We start from the raw sequence: 23,133 nt of genomic DNA, 5'->3' as shown, positions 1-23,133 counted from the left end.
AAATATAAGAACTCTTAAAGGTTATAAAATTCTGAGAATAAACCTGCAGTTTAGGGGAAAATAGAAGATATCATTGAATGTCATGATAATTTAATAACCACATAAGATGATGTGTTGGAAATCTTCCCAAATACAATTTTCATCCTAAAGTTAAAATGAAAAGTGCTTTTTCTTATGATCATTTCTGGATTTCTAATTTGGCATGTGTTTTGTTAATCTACATTTGGGAAAAGACAAATTATAAAGGTTTCAGAAACTGTTCAATTACCTGCAACCATTCTAGTCACACTGTTTTCTAAAGTAGGGGAATCTAAGGCCACTATGAGTCATGTAAAAATTTTAATTCAACAGAAGTTCTTTCCTGACTTTACAATGGGGATACTGTCATCATCTGTCCAGATCAAGATTCTCTAGGGACAAAGAAAAGGGTTCTGGTCAATCTCATAGTCTGTTTTTTAGGTCAATTTATAGGCTTTGATATTTGCCAGTATCTCAACTAACAATAACAACATCATTAAGTATTTTCTTATATATTACTTGGCATGCCTCTAGTTAAGTGTATGGGCTTTGGAGACAGTGGATCTTGATTCCAACCCTTATTTAGTTTCCTTACATAATAATACATAGCTCATAAGGTTAATATATGCAATTACAGAGAGCTTCCTCAAATAGGAGCTCAATAAATTATAATTACTATTATTATGATTATGCTAATTCAAGTTGTATAAAGATAGAGCAAATGTTTTTATAGTCCACTTAGAGATAAAGGAATCCACTCTTACAGAGTTTTTGGTCACATGTCAAAGCCTCAGGCTCATGCAAAGTGTTAGTGGCTAACAAGAAACAAAGAAAACAATTAAATCTCTGTTTTCCAGGAGGTTTTACCTAAATTGGGGAAGAGGATGGTTGTAGGAGAATTACAATCAGGGATATGACATTATGGGTGAAGTTAATCATGGAAAATATCTTGGTGGAAGTGAGCCTTGAGCTCAGTTTGATGGAAGAGAAGTTTATGGGTTGTAATAAAAGAAAGGGCAGTAGGAATCATATGGAGGAATCATAGAGGAGTAGTAAAACTTGACAGCTGAACAATAGTCATTTTCGCATTTAATGGCAGAGCAAAAATTATTACCATCTCGGTATTCATAGCATTATTTCTCACCAAATTCTGTTGTTTTGATCTATTAATTGGAGGTTTGAGCAAACAGAGTAGAAGATATTTAAATTTAAAGAATCAAGTCTAGTTCATTTCTCAGTTGGGTGGATCATGCCTCTCTCAAAGGGATTACAGAAAGACCTGTTCTCATTCCATTCTTCTTTGCCCCCATACATATCCAACATGTAGAAGCTTCACCATCCACCTCCCACCTTGAGTTGCTATATAAGAAAATAGTTTTATATTTAAATCCTTGATTTAAAAATGTCTTTATTATAGTTACTAAGGTATGATCAACTTTGGGGAAGTGTGTGGAGAAGAAATTGTGGTAAAGTTGCAAACTAGGTAAGATGTATCATTACATTTTTTTTCTGTAACATTAATTTTCCTTGTAGCCTTAATCTCATTATGCCCAATCCATCTTCATCCATATTTACTGAGCACCTGCTATATGTGAGGCTCTAAGTTGAGCTCTGTGAATCCTAAGATACATGCCCTTTATCTTTAGAGTCTAACCTAAAGTCTGGCTAAGTGATAAGACTTGAAGGGAGGTAGATGCTTCAGAATATCAAGAAGCAGACCCAAGGGAAAGCTAATTTTTCTTTTTTATGTTTAGGACTAGTCTTTGACTTTACAGTGCCATTTCAAAAAGACAATGCTACTGTGAATAATAACTGCTGTGTCTACTACTTATATCAATAAAATAACTATAGAACTACTTGAATGTTCAGCTTCTGAAAGTGCTCATCTGAGAACCATCCCCACAGAAATAAAAGGATCTTTATTTTCTATCAGTTTGGAAATAAATCTACTGTAATAAAATATTAGGCATAAGAAATGGAGCCTTTCTTTTATCCCTATATTTTTACTTCAAGTACATTTCCTACATTTCCCTTGACATTGATTTTGGGCCACTTCAACCTTATTCTGGAATACAGACATAGACTAGCCCAAAAGTACAATTTCTTTCAAAGGAATGCATTTTTGATAGAATTCTGAAGTGGCAACGATTTTTAATAATGTGTGAGGTTTTCTTTTCTTCTGCTTCCTGATGTCTGATGCTAGGAGGTTTGTTTTCTTGATGTTTATTACATGTAAATTTATATATATATTTATATATATATAAATTTATATAAAGTCGAAGGGAAAGGACACAAGGCCCTAAATTAGGCTAGCTATGAAAATTCTTATAACTACGTTAGTTTACCAGATGACACTTCTATGTCAATGATTTTTTAGGGAGACTTCTTTCTCTGACAACCTAGCACCACATGCCTTTTTCATTATAACATTAGACTAGGAAACACATATAAGAATTTCCTCAAACTAGGTCATAAATTCTGTACACCAAGAACAGAACTTTTGAACCACATAATATACAATGTGAAAAACAAATTCCGTTGTTATCCAAGTGCCTGAGAGATCCTTTGCATATTGCAACTCCCCAGTTTGGAGTGGGGAAGGGTTGTTTCAGTGTGGTTAAAATTCAATAGATTTTTGGTCAAAGATTTATTAAGAAAGTAAAATACAACTGTTTTTCTTGCACTTTTTACAATCTGTCAATGTCAATCCTTTTCTCGATGGTCTCTCTGCAGGTTCACTTGGATCCTTGTGAACCACGGTTTGGCTCCAGTAGTCCCCTATGGGCATGGAGAATAAATGTGCTAATTTTACTGAACATGAGTCTCCTTCTGCCCTCTGCATGGGGAATCAAGACTATTTTCTCATTGGGAAGTCAGACAATGCATAGGCATATGTGAGTTCCTACTGGCATAACACTGGGAAGAAATATGGGTAGAAAGAAAGTAAGAGTAAAAAGGAGCACAAGAAGAGGTGAAATCAGGGGAAAGGAGCTCAAATTGGAGGAAGATGAATCAGGGGTTTGTTATTCTTCTAACTCATCAAGGCAAGTAAATGTAATGTAAGTACTGTCTCTCTGCACTCCTATAGAACTTACAAGACACACAAAATGACACACAAAAAGGCAGTCGGTTGCCATTCTCTGTAAATGCTTAGGCAACTGAGGTAATTATTGGGTTACTCTATCTTGAATAAAGAAGTAAGCAGCTTCCATTTATTCATTGCTCATCTGAATAAGAAAGTTCCAAAACGGCTTTTCCCCTCACCAAAAAAAAAAAAAAAAAAAAAAAAAGAATAGTAACTCCGTTTTACACTAGAGATCCTGAAGAAATGAACATTTAAAAATGACTTCTAAATCATCACAACAGTTTAAAATAATTAAGTCATTTGTTAATAAAATGTACTATTAAATGCTTTTGGCGGGATCCCTGGGTGGCGCAGCGGTTTAGCGCCTGCCTTTGGCTCAGGGCTTGATCCTGGAGACCCGGGATGAAATCCCACGTCGGGCTCCCGGTGCATGGAGCCTGCTTCTCCCTCTGCCTATGTCTCTGCCTCTCTCTCTCTGTGTGTGTGACTATCATAAATAAATAAAAATTTAAAAAAATGCTTTTGGCATTAGGACACTTCAGCATACTCTCATTCTCATTCTAGTTTACCATCAACTTCAAAGCCAGCTTGGAGTCTGAGGCAAGCATTAACCCAAGTATATTTCATCAAAGACCAGTTCTAGATACTCTAAAAAAAATTAGCAATGCTTGTTTTTCCAGGGGGTTCTGCCTACATATCACTTTGGAAATTGCTGCTTGAGATAATCAGGTTGTGTGTGATGTAAAACAGCCAATAAATTTTAGTTAAGAAAATGTTACACTGATAAAATTAATATCTCATTTCTTACCCCATGTTTTCTAGATAAATTAGTGTTTCTACACGTGATTGTGTAGCATTGATAAGGATGTTTCTTATGCACTTAAATGTCCTGAAGGACTTAGAGTGTTTTATTGCATTTCATGAGGTTTGATTTCTTTTATTCAAAGTATTTTGCATAAATAAATAAAAATAAAAAAAAATTTATAAGAAAAAAAGGGATCCCTGGGTGGCGTAGCGGTTTGGCGCCTGCCTTTGGCCCAGGGTGCGATCCTGGAGACCCGGGATCGAATCCCACGTCGGGCTCCCGGTGCATGGAGCCTGCTTCTCCCTCTGCCTGTGTCTCTGCCTCTCTCTCTATCTCTCTGTGACTATCATAAATAAATAAAAATAAAAAAAAATTTATAAAAGTATTTTGCATTATATTAAAAATTGCAGATGCTATGTTGTATTAAAATAAGATGGTTTCACTGTATTGCTGCACAATAGAAGAAGCAATTTAGGACCAGTTAATTCTCAAGCTCTGAGTTTTTAGCTCAGACAGACCTCATGGTACTTGGAAAAACTACTTAGAACATTTGTTATACCCTGTGGTAGGGCTTGATTGGGAAGGGAAGACTATATTGATCTGGTTAGAGGTGCAATGATCAATAATTAATTGTTAAGATTATTAGAGAAAATAACAGTGAATAAAGTATGGTAATTATATATAGTTTAACTACAATTCCTATCAATTGGAATTTTGAGAATTGTTATATAGGGGGAAAAGTCTGGTGGTTATTAGGAAAGAAAACCCTGTAAGGGAAATTGGGGATAACCTGTTTGTGGTAAACAAGACAAAACACAAGAGAAACAAGACCCTAGGAGAAAGAGAAGTAAGATGATGACTCAGATAAAGTAAGGTAAGTTCTCTCTGGCAAAAACTATTTGACTGATCAGTCAGTGTGCGGCTCTGGACCTGAGAGAAGGAAAGAGAGGTCGGCATCTTGCTGAGTTTGGTCAAGGGCTTCTGAGTAGTTTCTGAGTGGGAAGTCAAGATCCAAACTGTGCCCACCCCTTGTCTGAGCATTCAGCAAATGAAAGACCAACTGGGGAAGCCACAGCTTGAATGGAAAGGATCTTCCTCTGTAGCTTTCCTGAGCTAGCTGAAGGGCACACAAATAATAAATAAGCTGGAGACCTGGGGTGAGAGGTCCCCATTTAATGTGGGAGTTAATGAGCTCATGTTGCTATATGTTACCTGGTGTTAATCTGGACCATACTGAGCCAATAGCACTTACAAGATTTGATGGGTAAGGAAAGACCACTGCTTGATTCAAACCAAGAGTATAGTTAGTAAGTCCCTAATTAGGATCTTTTCTTCTTCTTCTTCTTCCTTTTTTTTTTTTAGGTTGTATTTATTTACTTAAGGGAGAGAGAGAAAGAGAGAGAGAGATGGGTGGGGAGGAGAGGGAGAAGCAGGGTCCCCATAAGCAGGGAGCATGACACAGGGCTCCATCCCAGGACCCTGGGATTATGACCTGAGCTGCAGGCAGACACTTCACCAACTTAGCCACCCAGATGCCCCTGGGATCTTTTCTGATCATAAGACTTGACACTGGAGTTTATATAGACATATTTTGGAAAATACATGGTCTTCCAATAAACTATTCCTCACATGAATTTCATTTTGGGAAGTGGGAACCAAAAGAGTAATATAATATGCGTATTTTGAAATTCTAATTTTATTTTACTCCTTTGGTATCACTTCCAGGAGAATTCACAGACAGGGGCAGTTTCCAGGACTTACATCTCTTCCAATCAGGTCCTCTTGGTTTTCTACAATTCCCCACGGGGCGATGCCTATGGTACAGATCTTCCCTCGAGACTTAGATGCATGATCCTTTAAGGCATCTCCAACATGGCGAATAACACCTAAGAGGAAAAAGAAGTATTTACTCTTTCCTTTAAAGCAATTACTCTCTGTTGATCTAAAGGAAATTGTGATAAATGTGTCTCACAAGGTTAAATGCACTGAATATAAAATTTTGACACATTTCTACACAAACTACATGTGTTCAGAAGAGAATATAAATTTGTGGGTCTAATGTCAGATGTATTTGTGGGACTTGTATATGAACTCTAGCAATCATTTCTCATTTGACTTTAAATTCTTTTTTTCCTAAGAAAAAAATTAAAAAGTGTCCAGTATTGTAAAAAAACAAAACAAACATGATTTTTTAAACTCAGGGAACTTTTTTCTTGTATGATAAGCATAATAATATTAGTATGGCAGAACCAATACCATGAATATGTCCTATAAAAAACACCATGTGGAATATTATATGACATCTACACCAGGGTTTGTGTATGAGCTAGGGTCATTCAAACAGAGTACTTAGCTCAGATTTTGTTAACCTTGATTTCATCTTCCTATTTATTGACACATAATGTAGAAACCCTACTTGTAAAGAAAACCTTGTCATATTCTATAGAGAATTTATGTTTAAAATATATAAATACAGCTTTTTAGCTTCATCATTCTAATTGTTTTCCTCCTCTGTTATAATAGCCTTCCCCATCACTGTGGTCTTCCTCATCAGAGTTAAAAGTGAAAAAAATTCAGTTGACAAGATGATAGGGAACCTACCTATTATACTTTAATAAAGACAAACTGTATTTAAAGAAGATGTGGTTTCTAATGTATTAACCTCCCTCTCAAATAATCATTTTTATAGAAGATATAAAATACATTAAGACAAGTTGTGTCCACGTATCAAAATTCCACCCATTCCTCGAGGAAAAATTCATACCTAGTGCCATTTCCTATATGAAAGCTGAGTTGGATTTGATTTTTTTTCTCCCTTTGAGCAAGACTGTAGTTTGCATATCTTGAATAGCTCAATATGTTACATAATGTATTCTTCTGTGATTCACAATCACACAGGAGGGTAAATCTCCTTGTGTGGTGGGTTGAGAGGTCAAGGTCTCACTTCATCTTTGCATGCTTCAGGTGCTAGCACAGAGTATAAGCTCTAACACTGAGCTAAGCACACAAAATGCACCAGGCAGTTTAATCTTGGGAGAAGATACATGTGTGTGAATCATTCCATTCTGAAATACTTAGAAGATCAAACAGAAAGACTTTCTTTAAAAAAAAGATTTAAAAAGTAGTGTAAATAGCACTAATCCATATGGAGACACACTGACAACACTAATAAGAATATCAATTTCACTGGTAGCTTTATCTAGGGATCTTCTAAGATAGAGTACTGGTAAAAAAAACCTCAAGTATAAATAAGAGTTAAGCTGTGAATATCAGTGTTCACTTCTTTCCCCCATTTACATGTACAACTCCTTTAGGTTCATCAGGGACAAGACGTTTAACTTCACGGTATGCCCTCTATCAGCCACAATTCTACTATTACCTCTTACCTAATGTGAGATGCCACCAATAGAACTTCACTGTGGGTATTAGATTGAATGCTAGCCTGGGGTGAGGCAGAGATGAACTCTCTGGTTTACAGTATTCATGCTGTAACTTCTTCCTTTGATACTGGGTACATTTTATAAAAGAAAAAAAGTAATAAATAACATTCCGAGTTCCCAGAAATGGAAGATGGTTAACAGTTTCTTTTTAACCTTTAGAAACCTTTGAGTGGGTCTGTAGATGAGGTGCAGGTTATGCCAGGAAAGCAGAAGACTGAATAATCACGCGTGAATGAGGCCAGCTAAGCTGAATGGAAGCTGGAGCCTAAAGCCTGAACAGTCACTGAAAGATAATTGCCCGGTAGATATTTGATTACTACAAAATAAACAGCAAAGAGCTGACTGAGCAGGTCATTCTAAGATCATGTCACTTTACAGGCTGAGTCAGGATTTCACATAACGATGATGAGCGTGGGCAATCTGCAGAGCTCGCTGCTCAAATGCGCCTATGGAAAGTTTGCACACTGAAGGGTCACAAATTCTAGGTATTGAGGAGAATTCTGAGTGCAGGTCTTGCTCAAATACTACCCAAACTGCAAACGAATGAATAAACAGTATTGAGATAACATCTGATTTAAAAGTAGTTGGCCCTGAGTGATGTTTGGACTTTTCCACAACTCCAAATGTCTAGAGTCTTAGAGCCTTGAAACAAGTATGTGTATATATATATATATATGTGTGTGTGTGTGTGTGTGTGTCTGTGAATGTGTGTGTGTATGTACATATGCAGTCATCTTTATTATAATTCATAAGCACATTAGAAACAGGCCTGGATCTTTAATAAGACATTTAGGATCTCATGGGCTTCTGTTTTCTCTTTTTTTTTTCGGCGGGGGTGGGGAGGGGGCTTCTGTTTTCCATTCAGTTATGTAGTTAGAAAATCCAGTTTACTTGAGACTGGTGGAAAACGCCAAGTAGTTATCTTAGTTTACTTAAGTTTTCTCCTCATAGGCATTCTGGAATCTTTGGGCTTCATGGGTGAAAGGACCATATTCATTCAGTGCTGTCTTGCCCATATTCATAGACTTGCCCATACTCAGTGCTGTCCACATTCCTCAGATTTCAATGGGTACCTGTCCTGATTCTTAAAAGTATGGTTCTAGGGCCACACCTGAGAATTTGCTTTTCTAACCTATTGTTCTCCCCTGATTTACTGTAAAGGGTGGTTTCAAAAAGGGGTCAAATGTGCCCAAGTTTCCAAACCTCCATGCTTATCTCATAAACAGCATTTATCACTCACTTTACCAACTCTCCCTGCCAAATAAAGGAAACCAGAAGGATCAAGTATCAACTGCCAATGTTAGGTGAAGCTCCTCTTCTCTCCTCAAATCAAATTATTCGGAATCCTAAGTGATCACAGCCAACCTCAACGCAGCACTGCAATCTTTCTCAAAAAGACCCTTGAAACAAGTTTAAATGAACTTACTGCAGTTATTACTCGAGTACTTCCAGTTGGCACTTTGGACTCAGGCTGGGGAAATATGTCAAACCCATTTACAGGCATCCATTCCCTTATCGGCTGCACATTCAATAATGTGCTGCATGCAAGCACTTAACTGTAAGTGGGTCTGTGAGAATTGATTTGATAGTCTATCTGTATCACAATTTAAAGAAACTCATTTGGTAGGAGAAAAAATAATTGTTTGGAATTTAGAGTGTGATATGTCTTCTCTTAGTGCAGAGTTGATTTAACAAAATATTTTACATAGTATACACACAATCCTCCAGACTTTGCTGTCACAATTTATGTCCCAGATGTAATGGGCATTTTACAAAAATTAAAGTTATTTGTGTCAAGCTTAAAAAATCACTTAAAGATCAGACACAGGGCTTCTGATTTAGAGCAGAAGTTATTCTTTAAAAAATTCTCGGATACTTGTGGCAATTTGAGGTATTGAATATACCCTGTGAAATTCCATTCGTTGCGTTTACAAATTCTGTATCATCAATATTAAAAGGCCCAAACTGCTTTTCAGGTGTAAGTAATTCTTGGTGAGAACTAACTATGGTTATTGTGTCAGTAATGGAGGGAGGAAGAATCAGAGGATGGAGATCCAGCAAATAATGGACACACGGGGGTGGGTGAGAGATGAGGTGGAGTGAACAGAAATATATTTACCCTTAGGAGAAAATAGTCTTAGTTACAACATTCTCATGGCCTTCCTTAGGTCATCTTTTTCTATTAAATTACCTGTGTTAACCCCTCCAGTGAATATCCATGCTCCGGTTGTCATGGCTGCTTTGATGAGACCCTTCCCAAAGACTTGCTTGAGTTTTGGCTGGAGTTCAAAGTTTTGCAGTCCGCCGTGCACAGAGATGAGAAGCTTGGGAAGCTCCAGCTGCCATTCCTTGGTCATCAGATGCAGAAGGAGATCAGGTTTTGTATCGAAGGATACTCGCACATACTGGAAGAAGATGGGACTGATTAGGGAGACAGGGCAGGGCTGGCTGTGGGGGCTTATCTCTTTACTGATTGTAATGATGTGTATAGTGCTTGAAGAAAACGCTTTCATGTGAAATCTGATTTTATAAAAAAAAAAAAAAGGCAAATCACTTTCTTTACCAAAAGATTCTTTGCTTGATGAAGGCATACCATTTTTAAAGGTTTTCTCGAAATGGTGAAGGATTACAAACTCTAAAATTGTTTGCTGTTCTCAAACGCAGTGCAACTACAACTTTTCCCAAGTATACCAACTGGACTTAGATATATCTGTTTCTGTGACCCTGTCACTTTGACAGGTTTTGGAAAATTCTGCAGTTCTACCTAATGTAATAAGAATTTTATTTATTTTGTAATAAGAATTTTAAAATGAGGTAACTGTCGACTATATTTATTTAATCTATAATAACTGCATACTAAGTATTTATCTTTTTAAAGAAGACAAATGACAAAAGGCATGCCAATCATTCTTGCAGAATAATCTAAAAAACTAAAGCGTATATCAGATTTCAAGGTATTAGCAGATGCACTTGGAAATAAGTATACTAAGTACATATAAATGGAATGCTATAAATACATACAATGATAAACATGTATATAACCACATACATACTCATTTAGGTCTCAGTTTAATTACATAAAGACTTCCATCTTTAGCTGGAACAACTGAAATACTGGGCAGATATATTTGAAAGCCTTTTGAAATGCATTGCAGAGCAGACATGAAAAGAGCAAATATCCAGATTCCCAAACAAAGTAGAAGCTGGAACCTCAGGAGATAAGGAAGGACCAAAGCAGGCTTTGGACTTGAGGGTTTTTCCTAAACCTGGGAAGATGTTGGCACCTGTGTTTTACCAGCTTTATGCAGTAAAGGGGACCCCATGTAAGCTGGGATACTTCAAAGGGCTCCACTCTCATGTGTAAGGAAGAAAACAGTGAGTAAGTCTGATGTACAGAAGAAGAGAACAAAGAAGCCTACCTGCTTCCACCTTGGTTGTGAGTGGATGCAGAAAAAAATTCTCCTCTGATTATTTATAAAACAGGGGGCCCTCCCAAAGGCTTTGATCCATATTCACACTATCAATGTGGCTTGAAAAACATCAGAGTATTTAATTTAAAATGGTTCTGGCTGGGGAATGGCTCCAGGTAATCAGCAGAAGCAAATGCAAATCCTCTGTGGAGGAATGAGTCCTCAATCCGGAGCTCAGATAGTTTCCATGGGAAAATAAACATCTCATAGTAAAAATAAAAATCATGTAAAAAATAAAATCACGTATTTTTACATGTGATTTTAATACAGGAGATGCAGCAGTATGAATAAGAACCAAAAGAAATAACAGGAGAATAAGATCCTCAAAGATATTGAAATACTCAGAGAATATGCATAAATAGCTATATTTAATATGTTAAAAACACAAATGAGATTATTGAACATATCAGTAAGGAACAATAGACTATAAGGAGTGACCAATACATGTGAAAAAGAATCAAAAGCAGTTTCTAGAAATAAAACTGTAATAACTTAAATGAAAAATACAATAAAAAAATTAAGCTACAGATTAGCCATGCTGATGACAGATCCAGGGAAATCAACCAGATGCATCCTAGGAGGACAAAGGACTTGAAAACAGAAGCAAAACTGAAAACCTTGGAGATGATCTGAATTCTAGATGGAAGTAAAAGAGATAATGGGGAAGAAGCAATACTTGAACAGATGCTGGCTGGGAGTTTCTTAAAAATGTTGAAAGATACAGATTCTCAGATCCAGGAATGTCAGTGAATCCCAGGCAAGGTAAATAAAAACAAACAGCACTCAGAGACACCTCACAGACAACACCAAAGGAAGGGAAATAAAAAACCTTCAAAAGCTGCTAGAAAATAAGACAAATCGCCTATAAAGAAATAGTCATTATAAGACAGAAGGTCTATTCCTCAACAGCAAAAATGGATGCCGCAAGCCAGAGTCTACAATGTGCCAAGAGGAATTATCTGGCACTGTAAAATTCTATATTCAGTGAAAATATCTTTCAAAGATGAGAGCAAATTATAGATATTTTCAGACTACCAAAACTGAGAATTTATCTCTAGCAGACTTCACTGAAGGAATTTTGAAATATATATAGCAAGGAGAAAGTCCATGATCCCAAATGGATGATCTTTGGATACAAGAAAGAATCGCAGACAAAGATATTAGCAAATACATGGTAAATCTATGAAAAGCACTGGTTGTAGAATAGAAAATAATGATAATATCTAATTTATGGTGAGAAGAGATAGAACTAAAGCACTGGACAATACAGCATTTAATTGGGTGGAAGTCATCAGCACTAAAGCATTCTCAAGTCTGTATGTTGTGTGGGAGAGAAGAGAAAGGTACTGATTAACTAAGGGATTTGTTAAGTATTAATGATGAAGTAGCATAACCACAAAAAGAATAGAGGGGCATGTAATCATGCAAACAAATGCTTTTGGGTGTATACATAAATAAGGTTATGCAGGAGGTGACAATTGATTGCAATAATTTTGGACCGAGGGGATCCCCTTGTTACAAAAACCTCAGTAATTATGTCAATTCTTTTGTTAAAATGCATTTTAAATATATTTAGCTGAAATGTGAGGCAAAGAAGAAGAAAAAGTTGAAAGCATCTTGACAAACTAAACTGCTTCATCAAAGAATATCAAAAAGAGCTAAAGCTTTCTACATGCATATACCAGAATTCCAAAGAGGTGTTGGAATCTAATAAGCTGGTTCTATAACGATTTAATCTATGTAGCAACAATCAATTCCAGAATGGAAAGGGTAAGGGTTGGCAATTTTAGTTAAGTACATTATAGCAATAGAATTGAACTAGAGCTTACAATATGAGATGTGGCGTATTTCGTGCACAAACTTTCATGCAAAGGACAAGAACTTTCTGATATCTTCGAATAGAAATTTTCAGTAACGATGTATGTTCCTGTGCCACACAAGGGGCCTTGGGGCTGAAGAGTGGCTATTGCAGTGGTAGAAACAAACACAGTGTTTCTTAAATAAAGGCTATGTTATTATCTCTCTGTCGTTGTATTTATTGGCTCACTGAGTGACTTGAAGAAAAATATCTAGATAATAGACACTATAAGACGAAAGAATAAAATGTTCTCTGTGCCTGCGCACTGTGTCTATGCCACTCGAGTAGTTAAAATTTGGCGGCTCTGCTGAAGTGAATTTATGTCATTTTGACTAATTCCAGAAAGGGATATTTAGTGAAATAAATTAGGCCTGGGACTCCCAAGGCTTCCAAACTATACAAATAAAAAATGCTTAGTGTGGGAGATGGAAAAAAATTGCTTTTTAAGTTACTATTCTCTCCTTTACCCTCTTATACCTTCAAAAAAAGAAAAAAAAAGATCCCCAGGAAAGTGCCCCTCAAAAATCTACGGAATGTGTTACAATTCCTTTTGAAGTGGCCTAATCTTTTTCCTGGTTAAGAAAAGCTTGCTTGTTTTTTTTTAAATAAATTAATTTTTTATTGGTGTTCAATTTACCAACATACAGAATAACACCCAGTGCTCATCCCATCAAGTGCCCCCCTCAGTGCCTGTCACCCATTCACCCCCACCCCCCGCCCTCCTCCCCTTCCACCACCCCTAGTTCGTTTCCCAGAGTTAGGAGTCTATGTTCTGTCTCCCTTTCTGATATTGCTTGTGATCACAGAACTCTTGTTACTCTAAGTGCTCTGTAGGGAGTGAATGACCTTGGATCACCTTGTCCCCACTTCTGTCTTATAGATAGGGAAACAGAGGCACTTGTTGTCTGATTTGTATAAGGTTACATTACTGGTGGGCCCTCTTCATGTATTTCTCTCTGCTCTCAGGTCCTTAACTCTATTGAGAAACAAAACAAAACAAAACAAACCCCAAATCTCAAACCAAGACCTTTGTGTATATTCTATGCTCCAACACATACATTATTTCATGACTCCTCTCAGTAAGGAGGAGGTTGATATCATTCACATTTCACAGCTTGCAGACAGAAAGGATCCATCAGGTTCTCAAGTTCTTTTTCTTTTTCTTTTTTCTTTTTTTTTTTTTTTAGGTTCTCAAGTTCAAATGACAGTGGTAATGATGGGGTCCATAGCCCAGGTCTTCAGACTCCAGAGTCCTTCCTCTTCACCACAAAGTGATAATGCCCCTCTCTCTTTCTCCTTTCCTTTCACCTACAAGCAGTCTCAAAGTTCTAGAGAACCATTTCTAGAACCATTTCTGAAAAGAGTGTTCTCAACCAGGTCTTTCCCTCTATTCCTTCAGTTGCCACTGTAGGAATAAATTCTCTTTACTAAGATGTCCATTTGGATTATAGCAAGAGTCTCCAAAAGGCTTCTCGACCCCATGCCCTCAGCAAGACACTGACAGATACAGTTGTTTCTCCAATTCCTTTTGGATCACACTATATCTCAAAGTGTTTCATTATATGTAAACTCTCCATCTGCCTGTCATGGTCCTCTCCACTTTGGCTTGACTCCACCTAGAAGTGTTTCCCACTTCTCTCTGCATTTGGCTAATGCTGTTCCCTAAGTCCTAGAATACCTAGTTCCTCCCTTTCTCGTCTACAGAACTGATTCTCATCTTTTAAAGGCTTTTACTGAGAATGCAAGCTCATATCGATGCAACATAACAATCAAACTAACCCAATTGGAAGGGTTTTTCCCTGGTTGTTTTTTGCATGTGTCAGTTTTATCTGCCCATGTTGAAAGATCTTTGAGGACAGGGACCATGTTTGACCTGATTGTGATTTGTGATAAAACTTTCCATATTGGCTATGAAGTAGTCAATCTTAGAAATCAAAGAGAACTTAGAAATATCTTAGCAATCATGGGAACTAGAAATCATCTAGTTCAATTCTTCTGCTTCACAGAGAAGGACAGGGAAACCCCAGGGAAAGTGAGTGACTGGGGCCTCAGAGCTAGCTGTCTCATAATCAACCACTCATCTAGTCCATTACTAAAGCTACTACTGCACGGGAAATTCTCTGGTGGAGCTGTGCTTCTCAGACTTTAATGCACACAACTCACCTGGCAACCTTGACAAAAATGTGGGTTCCAATCCAGGAGGTCTGGGGTGGGGTTTGTGGTTTTGTATTTCTGACTAGCTCCCCAGAGACTGCATGAGAGGCAAGGATTACAACTCTTTCCCAGACCAAAGAGAATTTTCTAAGTGCTGTCTTGTGTTTCTCACTGGGCCAAAGGGTAGAAAGAACACTCAATATTTTACATGAAAATCACAAAGAAAAATGGAGGAGATACTGGAGGAATTACCCAGGAGATAGTGAATAGGAAAACTCTGCCATTTTCAGCTACCCAAATTATCTCCAAAAATAATACTTGGAGAATAAAAGGCAAGATTTTTTTTTAAAAGAAGAATTTATGTGAATCAGTTGTTTTTGTCATTGTTATGGTTTAGTAACTCAGTAAACCATTTGGGAGATAAGAGGCTAATTAAAACAATGGGATAAAATGACACAATTATCTGAACATGTCAATTTTTAAATTAGATTCTTACATCCATAAAAAGCAGGTTAGTCAGGGAACTCTCCAGGTGCTTGCATTGTAACAGCTAACTCACGTGCTGAATCAGCAGCTTTAAAGTCATAAATGGCTGACCCCAGGGCAATTAATAAATGGTCAATGTGATTTGAAATTAGGAGCTATTTTGGTTGTCAAGATAAGCAATTTTGACCATCCACTTGTGAGCTCATTAATTGCTAAGGGATCACCTTACAAATAACAAGAAATCTTCCTGATGGGTATACTAAATTTTGTCACTTGGGCAGTAATCTGATGTGGTGACATGTGCTTCCATTTATAGATTTTTCAATCATCAGCAGCATCACACTCTAGCTCGGACACTGGTGCTGTTAAGTCATTTGGCCAATTTCAGTGCCTTCTCTTGTGAAATGAGGCTGATCCTGACCACCTCACATGACCCTGTGAAGATTAAATTGAGGAAAATCACTTGTTATGGCTGAAAAACCAATACATGTAAATTTAATGAAGGTTACAAACACCTTATAAGTGACATCTGTGTACAACAGGATCCGAATAACTTGCCTTTAAATCTTCAGCAGATATGTTAAAGGAGCACTTTGTTTCTCAACTCTGAGTTATCTGGGGAGTGACTGCTGCAGGTGTTTATCTATATACAAGTACCTGTCAAGAGAGAAAATGCTACCTTGGCTCCAGGTTGCCTAACCCATCCCTCACCCACATGACTTTAGCTCCTCAATTTATAATTTCTAGAGATAAACTGAGCTCCAATAAGTTGCCCAAGCCTAAATAATCTTCTTCTTTTCCTTTCTATCATTAGTGGCTTTGCCTGGCAGGGGAGAGCTAATGTGTGGAGAGCTAATAACACCCAGAACAGCACTTCAAGAATGCTCTATATAAAATAGGGGTTCACTCTAGTCGAAATATATTATTTGATCTGTTCTTAGGTGCTTTGGAGGCCAATGCATACAGCATGATTTTTGAGTTCCAAACACAAACCACTAAATTAAGCTTTGTGAAACTCTATTAGAAAACTAGAATTAGAAATTAGAAAGTTATTTAATTTGAATGGCACATGGCTTCAGTAGCCGAAGCTTGAGTTTTTGCTCTGCCGATGCAGATGACTTCACTGAAGTTTTTTCTAAAGCCATTCTTACTACTTTGCCATTAGTAATATTACTATTCACTTATCAAAACAGGACTTGACTTGACCATGGCCTCACTCTGTACTAAACTGGGAAGTCACAGATGCATCATAGACCAGACAGCGTTGTTCCGCCTTTATAATAACACCCAGGGTGGGCCATGGCTGCGCGTGCACACGTGTGTGTGTGTGTATGTGTGTGTGTGGGGGAGGGGATAGTCATTACTACTTAGAATAGGCTGAGGCTGTTTAATTAAAATATAATATAATAACAATCTTCCTTTGGAATTCTGAATTTGAGAGCTGGTGGAACAATTTGGCTCTGATAATGAATGAGTCACCTCTTTAGCCCTAAATTTTTATCCCCCTAACTCTGCCCAGATTTTAAATGAAAATGTAAAAGAACTGCAGAATGATAAATCTGGCTAAGCTCCTGGAAACGGTAAAATGACGAATCCTCTTCCTAATACTGTAAAGCCATTTTTAATTCTGGGAAATTATCAGTTTGAACGTAGTGCTTGTTTGGAATAAGGGAAATACCATTGCTAACTCTATTTGAACACTTTTTCTAGTGCTTTTCTTCTGTGGCTGGAGGGGGAAATTTGCCCCATTTTATTCTCTGTTGAGAGATGTGATAAGCATCATTTCATTTTTTTTAATTCTTTGTAGCCACATTTTTAAATGACTACTTTTAATTAAATCTTTGGCCAAGGAGGACACGTCATATAAAACTGCTAACACAATTTTGCTGATATCAGCTTTCTGAGTTCCTGGAGTCATTAGTTTTGCAGTGAGAGTTTAATACTTATGGTGGCTTAATGCACGTGAAAGTTCCCTAGAAGAAAAATACTTGGAAAGCAAATGTGTGGTGTCACTGGCTATTGCATTCCTAGTTTGATGACCCACAAAACTTTGGAAATGAAAATGCCATTGCAATTTAGTCTATATTGTTTTTGTGATTCCTCAGCATTAGATACCAGGTACTTTCAGGTGACAACTGCTGGCTGATAAGTCAAACCTAAAGGTTTAGTTAGAAATATAAAACTTCACTGAGCATATAAATAGGTCATAGGGGGGACTCATTACATTTTTCTGCCAGAATTGTTTAGCATAAAATTTTCTAGAGGCAAAGCAATAGGAATTTCCTAAAGGTAAGATGGATTTCTTTGAGGAGGGTTGATTCTTTCCTTCCTTTCCTATAGGTCTATGATTGGCACCAGAAGTTTAAGTGATAAACTCTAGTTTTATTCTCAGTTTCAGAAAGGCTTCTCAAGGGTACTGCTGATTCAGTGGCCTAAAGATTAAAAGGTAGAAAGTGGAAATGGAACAATTACCAAACCCCTCAAATACCTTACCATGCTTATGTAAAGGTGCTTCGTTAGCCACAGTCTAGTGAGTAGCTATTTTGTTTTGGGAAAGGGGATTCATTTAGTTTCAAATTTGGCATGTGTCAGTTGGTGATGATTCCCAGATTAAATATGCCTAATTCAAAGAAAGACAGTTTTTAAAAAATCGAATTCAATCCCAAAGCATTTTAAGAGTATGAGACTGTCGATGCTGTGGTGCTGCCAGCAGACCTCCCCACCCACCGGAGCTTCCCCTACCTCTATTCTCCTGACCCACTGGCAATGATCAGAGAATAAGGCTTTAATCCTGGAAGGCTCAATAGTTAGGGTTTTAAGTGTGACAGTGAGGCAAAGGAACAATTACCTAAATGATATAAAAACTATAATAAGGGGTTCAACTTGATCTAATAAACAGTGAATAGCAAAGAAAAACCTGAAGATAATTACATGTGAATGACTTGAGAGGTTTAAATCCAAGTCCTTAATTAAGTTATACTTACCTGGTGTACTAGTCAGCTCAGCATTAATTGGAAGAGATGATTAGTAGCAAATAAGGCTCTGTATAATCAAGTCCAGCACTGTCACTTTTTCTAGATAACTTACAGCTGTAGCCCCAGATAAAGAAGAGCCTTTGAGAGAGGACCCAATGTGTGCTGAGGGGCCAGCCTGCTATGGTCCTCTATGTCAGTTTTAAAAAGTTGCCTGGAACTGGCTCTACTAAGACAATGTCTAACCCAGAGCCTTGGTATCTTACTATCTTCTTCCTTGGTACTGATGTTCTGACTTTTATAAGGCCCCTGAATGAATTGCCAGGTCCTCCAATAGCCCAGGAATGGCATTTGGGGCATGCAGTTTGGTAGGACATGGCTTGGTGTTAAGAGAAGGGAGTGAGGATCCCTCACTCACTGTCAGCTACGAGTGTCTCCTTCCTGGGTCATGATTCTTTGCAAAGTGAGAGAGATGTTGGATTTATTGCTGCTGAACTTTCCCAGGGTTGTTGGGCCTGGAAATTGAGAACAGAATACCACAAAGTGCTGGGAAAGGCTCAGAAAATGGTTCTATTAACCTAGGATGTAATTTTACAAAGGCCTCCTCCTGCTCAGAGCTTTTGAGTTTAATTAACCTCATCAAATAATAGTAACTGTATACTTCTGCAAAGTGTTCAAAACCCTTATAAGAGAGCGAGAAATGTAACAGTAATTAGCTTCCCCCCAAATCATCTCCTAGAGTCTATACCAAGCATACATGACAGAGGAGAAACAGAGCTGACAGCGAGTCCTGAGGAGCCTGAATTCAAGAATTCTCTTTGTCATGAAATAATCCAATAACTCTCACAGAAGAATTTAACTTCTCTGGGCTCCAGTTGCCTTGTCTATAAAACAGATAGATCGAGATTATTCAGTATTTTTTAAGCCTAGCTGAATAGAATAACCTGGGATCAGGCACATTAAGTTAGTTGACCTGTTTCAGTCATGGTGAATATTTAACCATGCCTTCCCCATCTGAAGACTGACATTCTTTAACAGACAGTAATTGATGATTTTTCCCTTTGTCCAAACTGCATGCCAGTTTGTTGGAGAGGGCAAAAAGTAAAGAAGGCACAGATTGGCACAAAATCACCATCCTGCCTGATAAAACTAGACATCTGACCAGTTGTCAGCTCCACCCCTTTGTCTAGACACGAGAACCAGAACAATTCAAGGCCAAGTATTCAAAGTGGACAAAACATTCATTGTGTGTGCATAGCAGGGACGCTTACTTGCTAAATATTTGGTTGTACAAAAAGAAGAAGAAGAAGAAGAAGAAGGAAAACTGGTCCTCATTTGGCTGATTAGACTCTGAAAGAAAGATTTTTCCTCATAGTGTTTGCAACGAGACCATCTAGGACATGCAAGACCTAATCTCAGTGCCGGCTTCACGGGCGTACAACCAGCATGGTCATACTGCTCAGAAAGGCACTGTTTACAGTTTAATGCTCTACACTTGCTGTCTTGAAAATCTCAACAATTTTATCCTTGAATCTGTTTTGTAAGTCAAGTGTGATGGGATGGTAGAGTATGTGCAGAGGGCTTGGATCCTCAGCTCACAGGTGGTCCAAGGTCCCACATCCCACCTCCTGCTGCCTCCCTGGCACAGGGGATCCCAGCCACCTGCTCCCATGTCTGGTGTCTCAGTCAGTCTAGCCTTCCCACTCCATTCTCACCTGAGGCAGCAATAGAGATTTTGTTCTATCATTACCCACTATGCCTGACTGGGATCTGAGTGCAGGCGAGGGGAGGGGCAAAGCTGGGTATATTCCCTGTAGCATCTTAGGACAGAGCAAGGAAGTAGCTGTCTCTGCTTTTGGCTGGTAATGCCATGGTGAGGTTCTTAGGTGAGAGGGTGGAAAGTCTCACCCACACTGGATACCGTGCATGCCCCACTACAGAGATGGCAATTCCTTGGACTATTATTTGTCCACTGTGAGTTGGGGTCGACAGCAGTAGGAATGGGGGATTGCTTTCCCTGCTCCAGGAGGGGGCCTTGATTTTCATTTTACACTGGGATCTACAAATATGTAGCTGACCTGTCCTAACCTGATCTGTCAACAGGTAGTTTGGAGTTTCATCAAGGTACATGGGGCTTTGGGAAGGCTATCAAAGTTCAATGTCATATGTATTCACACTTCCAGAACAGAGTGACAGGTGTGCCTCTTTGAGTTTGTCCTCTGCCATTAAATGTCATAGTATACAGACATCATATATCAGCTATGCAACATGGGGCACAAAGCTTGGTGGCACCATTCCTGCATCCCAAGCCACTTTCTCATCTGTGGCACATTCTCTTTTTTTGGGGGTACACTTCACTTGCAACATTATCATATTCTCATTTCATCTCATCTCATCTCATCTCATCTTCTTGGCTCTCTGTGGATCCATTTTCATACATTTGCTTTTTTTTTTTTTTTTTGGCAGCACTTTTCGTATAGTGAACTTGCATGACTTTTAATTAATGCATGATTTCCTGGGGGATCCCCAGTGTATATGGTTTGGATCCCATACTGTGAAAGGAAATTGTGCTGAGTTGGGAACCCTTAATGACTTTGTGTAGGTGAATATATCCCTTGGGTGGAGGAGGATGTTGCCAAATTTCCATTGCCCTTGGTTCTGTATAGGCCAAAACTAATTCTCCCCCACCCACCATGTTTTTCCCCAGGCCTTACTGGGGGCTGCACATAGCCTCCTCTTCTTTCCCATACATTGCTCAAAACTATTTGTACCCTAAAACATAGCTCAGAATTGATTTTCTTGGAAAAAAAACTATGAGACTACCTTAGTCAGCCATTCTTAGTGAAGAAAATCCTATAAGAGTGGGGGAATAGAGGGAAAGGGGAAGAGAGAAGAGAGGGAGGGAGGTGGCTTTTTTGCACATTTTTAGCCTGTGACTAGTATGAAGTGACTTCCCTTACATTTTGCAGTATGCTTCTCTAAGCAAAATTTCCTCTCCACACTCAAAGAACTTCATGCTGTGCCTTAGAGCAACCATCTCCAACTGCTCCACTCTCCACTAACTCTGTTAGAAGCAAGCTTGTTGAAATATAGCATTTCTAGAATTTCCAAAAACATATGGTGTACTTTTCTCCTGGAAAAAAAAATCTGTCAGCCAAGTAGGGAGAGGTTCATGATGAAAGCTGAAATTTAGAAGCAACAACTCTTAGAAGTAAAATTTGTATTATTTCCTAAAGCCACTGTTCCAAACAAAACCCTTTTCATATGGAGCTCTTCTACTGAGAACATTATTGAACACAGCTGCTTGGAGCAAAAGCACTCACTTTAGATGGCAAGATCTCTGTTAGAACAGGGAAGGAAACAGTCTGGGATGATCATTTCTACCTTGAATTGAGAGAAGTGCTAGTTACCAATAGAACAAAACAGAAACCTAAAGATTTTTTTTTCAATCAAAGGAGACAGAAAAACATGCCATAAAGATGAGACCCAGAGAGTAACATAATAGAAGAGGATCACTATAGAAAGTTACTTGTTATTATTAATAATAACAATAGTCACTGCATCTGATATCATACTAATTATTTAAAAATCCTGGGAGGAAGTTTTTCTTTCCCCCATTCTATAAAGGAGAGCAGAGAGGCATAGGGGCCAGGTCATCAGAGCCGGTTGCCCAGCCTGGATCTGGCAAAGGTGGGATAAAGCCCAAAGACTAAATCTCCAGCTCTTCACCTCTCCTTTGCAGGCTGTGAGAAAGAATTTGGGAAGCAACTAAATGGTTTTCTGATTACCATAGCTTTGTTGGAATGGCCACCTCCTTGGAATTCAATGGTTCCAAAAGCATCCGTCGGGCTGAGTTGAGTGTGCTTGCTGATGGACCACTTCTCGGACTGGATGTCATTTCGGGAGAGGCGACTTTCATTTTTCTCATTCTGAAGAACGGAGATACTGGGAGTGAGGCCCACATGCTGGCCTATTAGACGCCCACAGCAACACCTGCAGTAGAAAAGGTCAAAGTGAATTCCTGTATCTGCCATTATGGGATCACCCACTAAGGCAAGCTGCCAGAGAAATCTACAGACCATAGCGAGCCAGTCATTCCTCAGGCAAAATCCCACAATGTGGCTATACTAGGCAAATAGTGAACTCAAGATTTACCTGACACACAAATTTTCTTTTCTGCCCACCCCCCCCTCCTCCTCCCTACCCGCCCCCCCCACCCACACACACAGCACCCCGCTCTTCATTTTCCTTTAGCTGGATAAGCTATACCATGCCTCCCAGCCTTCTCCACCCACCCCTTTCAGACCTGCCATATGGTTCAGGATCAGAACCTGCGAACAAAAGCCCTATAGATTTTTCTACCTCTCACTCCTCCCCTCTATCAAATCTTGCATGAAAGCCATGGCATAACTTTGAGGGAAGAATTTTAACATGCACATTTAAATAAGGACTCTCACTCATATGTGAGTCACAACCTAACTTGTCTTTCCTCAATTGACATTCACTGTCAAATAGCCAATTCTGAGAATAAAAACCTAAAGCTTAAGTGTTCCTGAAGAAATGATGAAAATGTTAGTCACAAGATATCTGAAAACAGAATTCATTCCTCACATCATGAAAATGTCCTTCATACTTTTCTGCTACCACTATTATAACTATTAGTAATAATAGCAATACATATCCTTCATACTTTGAGACACTATTATAACTATTAATAGTAATAGTAATTAATAGTAAAACATAGTTATCAGTTATTAAATACTAACAGTGTCACATTCAATTTATGAGTAAAAAATTGCATTTTTGAAGGTTAGGAAATTTGTTCAAGGTTATGTAGCTAGTCTA

The 23,133-nt window shown here is 38.3% G+C and overlaps 1 protein-coding gene across 1 annotated transcript in view; it reads right to left on the bottom strand.

Moving 5' to 3' along the window:
- LOC121482350 (transient receptor potential cation channel subfamily M member 3-like) overlaps nucleotides 1-22,209 on the bottom strand; it is a 67,913-nt gene extending 45,704 nt beyond the window's left edge. The window contains exons 1-3 of the mRNA XM_041740255.1: nucleotides 22,077-22,209; nucleotides 9,540-9,753; nucleotides 5,670-5,794 (exon numbers count right to left, since the gene is read on the bottom strand). Coding sequence (XP_041596189.1) covers nucleotides 5,670-5,794; nucleotides 9,540-9,753; nucleotides 22,077-22,079 — 342 coding nt within the window. The 5' untranslated portion in view covers nucleotides 22,080-22,209. The remainder of the gene's footprint in view (nucleotides 1-5,669; nucleotides 5,795-9,539; nucleotides 9,754-22,076) is intronic.
- Between the last annotated feature and the right edge of the window lie 924 nt (nucleotides 22,210-23,133).

Source organism: Vulpes lagopus, chromosome 2 (genome assembly GCF_018345385.1).
Source record: "Vulpes lagopus strain Blue_001 chromosome 2, ASM1834538v1, whole genome shotgun sequence".
Taxonomy (NCBI): Eukaryota; Metazoa; Chordata; class Mammalia; order Carnivora; family Canidae; genus Vulpes; species Vulpes lagopus.
The sequence above is the reverse complement of the archived record's forward strand: the minus strand, read 5'-3'. Positions and strand labels throughout refer to the sequence as shown.